Source organism: Trifolium pratense, linkage group LG2, assembly GCF_020283565.1.
Source record: "Trifolium pratense cultivar HEN17-A07 linkage group LG2, ARS_RC_1.1, whole genome shotgun sequence".
NCBI classification, from domain to species: Eukaryota; Viridiplantae; Streptophyta; class Magnoliopsida; order Fabales; family Fabaceae; genus Trifolium; species Trifolium pratense.
In genome coordinates, this window is record NC_060060.1 from 53971526 (window position 1) to 53980372 (window position 8847).

General features: G+C 32.6%; 1 protein-coding gene across 1 annotated transcript; it reads left to right on the top strand.

The window, feature by feature from the left end:
* Positions 1-1814: 1814 nt before the first annotated feature.
* Positions 1815-8383, top strand: LOC123906246 (lanC-like protein GCL1). The gene is made up of 5 exons (XM_045956112.1): positions 1815-2395; positions 2486-2661; positions 6299-6410; positions 6733-7203; positions 7840-8383. The coding sequence occupies exons 1-5, from the start codon at positions 2240-2242 to the stop codon at positions 8179-8181; spliced, it is 1257 nt and encodes a 418-aa protein (XP_045812068.1). The 5' UTR covers positions 1815-2239; the 3' UTR covers positions 8182-8383.
* The last annotated feature ends 464 nt before the right edge of the window (positions 8384-8847 follow it).

Genomic DNA, 8847 nt, shown 5'->3' on the forward strand with positions numbered 1-8847 from the left:
AAAGTGGGTATTGAGTGTTTAAACCATTGTAAACAGTCTAACAACCATCAATGTTGAGACTATATTACATTCACCCTCACATTAACTTTCATGCAAAGAGCTCGAGTATCTATTCTTTCATTTTTAACCTCTTACAATTTACATGTTGTTACTGACTTGAGTGTTAGAGTGTCTTGCAGATACAACCTCTTGATCAGTTAAGATCAATATTTTATACCTACTTTTTTTAGGTTACCATGATATAGATACAAAGTTTTTACTATTATTAGCGATGACTAATCTAATCTATATATTATAAGAAAGTTAATTGTTCTGGATAAGTCTAAACTACCCTTGCTTAAGGTGCTGCCATGTGTCCCAAATCAGGATAATTGATGTCCAAAAATTTGATGATTGAACTAAAAGTACACTCATTTTCAAATGAAACCAAGCCAAATGAGCTATTTGGGGCATTTGTGGGTGGAAAAATGTTTTATCAACTCAGATTTTACATTGTAACCAAGTCTCTGAGCCATTTATGTCCTTTTCAGTTTGAATGAAACTAAGACATCTAAACCACAAACACATGTGACATCTTTTTGCTTCTCCCAATGTCTCACCAAATTTCAAATTCAATTTTTTTCCCTCATCACTTATTCAAAATCTTATATATCTTCACTCATTTTCATATCATTCACTTCTCTCTTCTTTCTAATCTGCATTTTTTTATAGCGTTCATCTGAAATTCTAATTGATAAAAATTTTAAAATAATTATCATATGTGAGAAAGTTGTAATCAATTACAATTTTTTTTTTAAAAAAAAACTATCTTATAAGTTCTAACTTATATAAATTTCAAATAACTATCATATATGAGACACTTTCTAACTGATAAAAATTTCAAAATAATTATCAAACGTGAGACAACTTCTAAATTATAAAAAATTTAAAAAAAAAAAAAAATTTATACGGAATAAATTCTAACTTATATAAATTTTAAATTAATGATCATACTTACACCTACTATTCCAGTTCAGTCACATACTTATATATAGAGGTGGGAACAGGTCAGGCCGGCCTACATGGCCTTAAGGCCTAGCCTACATAGGCTCAGGCCAGGCCAGGCTATTTTTTTAAATAGAGCAGGCCAATGCTTTTTTATAAGCCTATTTAGCTAAAAAGGCCAGGCCGCAGGCCATTAAAAAAGCCTTTGAGGCCTACTAGGCCGGCCTATTTAAGTTAACATGAATAATATTTTTATTACGATTATTATTTATATATTAAAATTTATACTTTGATTAAATCATAAATCTATTAACTTTTTAAGTAATTTAAGTTTATTAATCTACATTAGTTTTTAACATATATAAATGTATTATTATAAACTAGAATTGAAATATGATGACATATATAGTCAAATTCTCTAAAATATCAAATGGAATATTATTTTATTAGTTCATAAGTATATTTCAAAATAAATATAATTATTTATTTAAATATGTTCATATGAAATAGGCTTTTAAACAGGCTAACAGGCCACATCAGACTTTCAAAAGGCCAGGCTCAGGCCTAGAATTTAAGCCTATGATAGGCCACAGGCCAGGCTCAGACCTTCGATTTTTTGACAGGCCAGGCTCAGGCTTGGCAAAGCCTAGCTCGGCCTAGCCTATTCCCACCTCTACTTATATACCTACTTTATTCTAATTAAACTAAATTGATTAAGATTTAATGAGACATAAATTAGGTATTAAACACGTTGACCACCAAGAAACCACACATGGAAAACGTCATAGAATTAAATATATATATACCATGGGCTTTCACACGAAAAAATCAAACAAATCACTCATGACCTTCCATTGATTTTCCTCAACAGTTGAATTGAAATTACATATAATCTCAAACAAAGGAGGTGCATGTATTCCTGATCCTGTACCCCACAACACATCGAATAATATCTTATCCAAAACACCACGTGATTCGCGTGATGTTGTTAGTTACAGTACAAAAATTGCTAACGTGGCAAGTACGCATACCGTGTTACCATACCCCGCCACCACACAGAACCATAACTCGACACGTTTGCTTCTACACGTATACAAGGTGCATCGTCATAACATAAAGTTATAAACCGAATATATTCACTTTGGATTGGGTCTCACATTTTGCCTAATAATCTAAGGAGTATTAATTCTTCTTCTGCTACTTCCAGTTTTTTGTTACCAATTGAATTGCAAAATTCTCTTACCGCATACAGACAATGACATCTTCAGTGATTGAAGGTGGACACGATGATGGTAGTAATAGTAAAAATGAACCGTCGGATTTGATAGAAGAAAAAATGAATCCGACGGTTGTAAACCTTTCAATTCCTAATGAAACATTCTTAAAAGCAGCAATTTCTCTCAAGGACGAGGTATGTATGTGTTGATAAATAAATTGTAGTACTAAAATGTTTCATATTGTGCAATAAAATGTTAATGAGTTAGTGAAATTATTGGTGTAGGTGGTGGAGGTGACATGGAAACGGCGAGAAGTGGTTGATCCGACGGTGTATACTGGTTTGCTTGGGACGGCGTTCACTTGCCTGAGATCGTACGAGGTTACCGGTTGCCGTGAGGACTTGGTGTTATGTTCGGAGATTATTGACACATGTACCACTGTTGCACGCGCCTCCATAAGGTACTTTTTTTAACTTTACTTTCTGAAAATAGACACGTTATATCATTCGTTAAGACTTAAGACTGAAATTTAATTGGGATTACTTTAAATTAGCTTATTTTTGAGGTTATGTAAATAGTTTATATAATTTTTATGTATTATTATAAATTTGTTAAGATAGTTTATCACAGCTTACAAAAATACAATTTTCACTAGTGTGAACTTATAAAATAACATAAAATCTAATTTATATTGCATAAGCTCAAAAATAAGTTAACCCAAACGAGCCCTTGGTCCTAAATGGAGAAAATATTTAATTGTTACTTGAAATTAGGACTATATAAATAATAATTTTGTCAAAAATTGATTGTATCTAACAATTTTAAAAATCAAATCGATCAATGATAATTAAATCCACAAGACATCTATTCACACACAAAAAAAAAAAAAAATCCACAAGACATCTTGTCCCAGCCCCTCATTTCTCAATCGGGCCAAAAGAAATGAACTACCAACTATTCACTCACAATTTAATCCATTCAAATTTTAGAATATTGGTATATAGACTATAGTTATCGACTTTGTTTAATATGCACAAGTTAGATAAAATTTTTACCATATACGAGTTTGTTTTCACTAGTGCACCATAAATTTGACCGCAGTTGTCATAATTTTTCTGTCAAAAAAATAAAGTTACATAGTTTTTTGCATTTTTTGTTTCAAACAACTTGATTATCATAATTTTATTGTGAAAAATTACGAGTTTGAATCTATTCATGATGTGAATCCAATGTGGATTCATAATTGCAAGGATCTTGATCGGTATAAATGTCTTGATTCAAGAGGAAAATGAAGGAAAAATTCAAGAAGACTAATTTTTTTTTTACAGAAGAGATGGAAGAAAATAAATACAAAGTGGATTAGACAAAAAAGTAGAACAACCGTCACATTCATACAATAAACGAAAATCTCGATATGCTGATCCACCACAATAACAAGATACTCTTGATTAGAATCTAAATTTGGTTCATCTAAGAACTTAAAGGAGCAAAATATCGCCCAAATTCAATCAAAAGCCTAAATATCAAAATCATGCATTAACCAAATGAAAAGGGTTACACAAATGTTATTTATATCTAAACCTATTAGGATTTAAGACATAGTCCATAACACTAAGGTCCAATAAAAGCTCACAATAATCAAACAAGAAGGCATTATACAATTCTAATCAAAATACACTTAAAAAAGAGTAATGTAGTATGGATTGTCATCGAGAATCATCTTGATGACCAAAAATAAGAAAATTTGCTCTTTAATTATTTTCGATGACAAATCATACTACATTATTATTTCTTTAGTGGATTTTAATTAGAATTTGTATTGTGCTACTTACTTTCTAGTATGAGATTGTTGTGAACTTGTATTGGCCTTAGGGTTATGGGCTATTCCCTTATATGTTTAGGTAGAAATAAACTCTTTTCATTTGGTTAATGCATAATTTTGATATTTAATCCTTTAATTGAATTTGAGAGATAGTTTTGTCCTCTAGATTCTTGGATAAACCAAGTCTAGATTCTAATCTAGAGCATCTTGTTCTTGCGGTGGATCCACATATTGATTTTATTGTTCATCGTGTGAATGTGGCGATCGTTCTTCCACTTTCTCGGCAAGTTCACTTCGTAGTTCGTATGTTTTCTTTTAATTTTGTAGAAATTTTCTTAGGGTTGTTGAATTTTTCCTTGATTTTTCTCTTGAGTCAAGACATTAACACATAGGTCAAAAATTTTGTAATTGAAAAATGATAAAATAAATATGCGGAATAAACCAACAATGAATTGGACAAAGAGACACGTTTAAACAGGTGGTTAGGAATTAAATCGTCTCGGAAAGATTTTGGTTTAAAGGGAGGAATTCACATAATGTATCTTGTAGGCTCTCCGATGAAAATCAATCGCAACTAAACAGTGGTAACATTTTAATTTCTAAATTAATTTAAAAAGAATGTGAAATAATACGCCGAAGTGAGAACATGTGTATCTTTCTACACAATTTCTAGCCACGATTCCTTCTCTCCCATTCTCCTCTCTGCGTTTGTTCCACAAGCATGTAGAACTTCAATTTTTGCAATGCCATATCCTCTCCTCTCTCCTCTCTTAAGATTCGTTGAAAGATATATTAATAGCATCCAGGGACGGATCCAGACATAAAAAACTGGTGTGGCTAAAATTAAACATCTCTAATATAATTTTGAAGTTGATGTCGCACCATTATTTTTGGCTCATCTACAAAATCACTTGGATAAATTAAGCTCAACTATTCTCGATAATTTTTCACATCTAAAGATCCAAATGACAATGAGGGACTCAAATTTGGTGAGTGGTGGCTATGGGGAGGGTGGGCGATGTTAAGAAATACGATGATAATTTTTCACATCTAAAGCTCCAAATGACAATGAGTTATTTATAAGTAATATTGGTAGGCGTGTTAAGAGACGATTTGTAACGTTAATTAGTTAATGCCCCAATATGAAACCCATAAATAGTTAAGGGACCAATTGTCCAATTTAACTTTTTTTTTTATGAGTCATACTAAATAGTACTTGGGGGCACTTGTTAAACATATATTAAAAGAGGAAATCAAAGATAAAATTAATATTGAAAAGATAATTTTGTAGTAGTTTATTTTTAAAGTATTAAACACACAAAATACAAGATAAAATTTCCTTATTAATATATTTAACTAATATCCGAAGACAATATTTAACACAATATATATCTATATATATGTTTATAAAAAAAAAATAAAAAAATCTGGTGTGGCTAAAGCCACACCATGTCCCTTAGTGATCCGTCCCTGATAGCATCACCCCTTGATTTCATCAACTCTAGCAATGGTTTGCTAATTAAAAACAAAATGAAATTTCCATCATAATTTCAATTGGGATGAATAGGAAAGGAAAAACAAGAGTGTGATCTATTGTATAATGTTGATCAATATGGCTCTTAATGATTGTATAAAGTGGTTCACCGACGAGGGACTTGATAATAAAAAAAATATCATCAACATGTTTTATGCTCAAGTTTGTGTTGTAAAATTTATTACAAGAGTGTTCATACATACTTGCACACAACTTTTTGTTCAATTAGAATTATAAGATTATTAGTAGAAATAATTTGTTGTTAGATTTTACTTACCTCGCAACTGAACTATGGATTATTGCTTATAAGTTGCCCAACTCGGCAAGCTACTGTCAAAGAGGTTGATATGCCTCTAGTATATAAACACTTTCCCCTCACGCCCAGCACTATTGAGCTTGGTGCGTGGATATAAACAGTAGGTAGCTCGATAGCGGAAACCTGATAACAGGTGGCCCAACGGATCTGATAGCATCTTAGAAATAGGTGATGAGCCTAACTCATCCTTACAAAACCGACTTGTAAGGTGAGGATTGTCTCTAGTATATAAACACTTAGTCAGACCATCTCTCAACCAATGTGAGACTCTTAATAAATTAGAAATACAAAAAAAAAAACGAGATTATTCATAATTTCTGTTTCTCTTCTTCTTGTTTATAAATTAAATTTCTATTGAATCAAGTACACACTCATTAAGTCATATTATTGTCTTTTATTAAATCTCTAACCAAAAGATATTGCAGACACGTGACTTTTTTGTGTGGTAGAGGAGGCATATACGCGCTTGGAGCTGTCGTTGCTAATTACATGGGGGACCTCCAAAAACGTGACCTGTTTTTGGGTCTATTCATTGAAGTAAGAACAATTATTGTACCAAAATACCCAATTTCTTTGTACGTGCACAATTTGTGTCTCTAGATTTTATTTAGTTTGAAAGACAAAGTAATTGAGTAAACTATTAAATTGAACTCAAATTAGTCTATATCTTTTTCAAACGTTTTTTTAATTTGGTTCATCTGCTAACATTTGTTTTATAACACAGTTAAATGTAAATGTGTCGACTTAAAATATTAAGTGGCACGTCAACAATAACATCAGACAATTTAAATGTCACATAGTTAAGGATTATAAGGGAACACAAATTAATCACATGTTAAATATTTTTAATGGTCTGCAGGTGGCAAAAGAGGAAGCCCTGCCTATTGGACCCGAGGAAGGTGGTTTCGGAATGTCATATGAACTTCTATATGGACGAGCTGGATTCTTATGGGCCGCATTATTCGTAAACAAGCACCTTGGAGATGACACAGTGCCCAAAGACATTCTAATGCCTATTATTGATGCAGTATTAGCTGGTGGTAGAGCAGGAGTGTCTGATATTAAAGATTGTCCATTGATGTATCGATGGCACGGGACTAGGTACTTGGGTGCAGCAAATGGTCTTGCTGGTATTCTTCATGTGCTCCTTCATTTTCCACTTCCAAGTGAAGATGCTGAGGATGTCAAAGGAACTTTGAGATATTTGATAAGTAGAAGGTTCCCTCATAGTGGAAATTACCCTTCAAGTGAAGGGAATCCAAGAGATAAGTTAGTGCAGTGGAGTCATGGTGCAACTGGGATGGCCATTACATTGTCTAAAGCAGCACAGGTAATAATAAACTACTTTCCAAAATAAATTATTCCTCATAGCATGTCTTCACACGTACATTTTCTATATTCATAATTGTATGCTTTGGAGAATTGGAATCTTGAGGCTAAAAAAATTACAAAAATGGTATCTCAAATTGATAATTTTCCCTAGAGTTGACTAATGATGGCAAAAATGTTGGAGTTGGGACAAATTGATTTCTTGAGGTTGAAGAAATGTAAAAATGAAGGATATGAATTGAAGAGAGAAAGGTGAGATTGTAGTGGAAATAACATGTGTGTTATTATTTCCTTCATGGGTCAAGCTTATATAGCCTATAACCCAAAGTTTGTTACAAAATTTCATAAGCTCAAGCGGAGCCTATCAGATTTCTCAGGCCTGCGCCAATGCCGCGCCTATGGCCAGATTTGGCAGAGCTCACACCTATTACATAGTTGCTTAAGAAACATGTTACAAATCAAAAAACTAACACTTCTAACTAACATAGTTGCTTAAGAAACAAGTTACAAATCAAAAAATAGGTCCATGGCATTTCCATTTTCATGACACATTCCAGAACTTGTAAATTCTATATATACTATACAAGTTAAGTGCTTAACAATTGACAATGGCTACTTTGGAAATATGTGTTTGCAGGTTTTTCCAAATGACAGGGAATTGCGAGACGCAGCAATAGAAGCCGGGGAAGTTGTATGGAAAAGTGGATTGGTGAAGAAAGTAGGACTTGCTGATGGAGTATCTGGAAATGCCTATGCTTTTCTTTCACTCTACAAACTAACAAAAGATAGTATATATGAAGAGAGGGCAAAATCATTCTCTTGTTTCTTATATAATAATGCTAGAGCTTTGGCAGTGGAAGGGCAAGAACTTACTGGTGTCAATGGTTACTCTCTCTTCCATGGACTTGCTGGGACAGCATGTCTTTGGTTTGATTTGATTGCACCTGATAAATCTAGGTTTCCTGGATATGAATTATAGATGGTGTTATAGAAATAATTGTTGCCTTGTAATAGGAATATACTCTGTGAATATGGCAGATAATATGTGCTAAAAACCTTGTACCAAAAGCAAAGTATTATAAGCCGGATTATAATACTTGTTTAACTTGCTATGCTTGGCAAGTAAGGTTAGAAATTCATGATGAATCTAAATGCTCTTATTTCTCGTCTTTTTAAAGCTAGATGTTTTGGACTCAAAAGTCTTACTTGAAGAAAATTCGACGAATATAATGGAGTCACTTTCTGAATCGAATATAATGGAGTCGCCTTCTGAACCGATAGAGACCGTTCAAAATGATTATTGTTCTTTCATTTGGATAGCTTGGGAGGCTATATGGAACAAAATTTGGCCACATTGAATCTAGTATTGGATCTCCATTCTTCTAGATGAGGTATTTAAAAATTCTATGCATTTTGAGCTTATTGAGCATACTTTTTTACTTTTTTAATCGATTTATATTTTATAAATGGTATTTTGAAGTTTTCTCTCCAAAAACCCCTCATTTCTTTTCTACCCCCTGAATTTCCGTTTTTGCCCTTAGGGTACTACGGTTTATACGAATCAAATTTTTTTGTCATGCTAAAAAATTTCGGTTAATATAAACCGAAATATTGTGTTCCAATTTTTTTTCCAGATTTCCTGCAT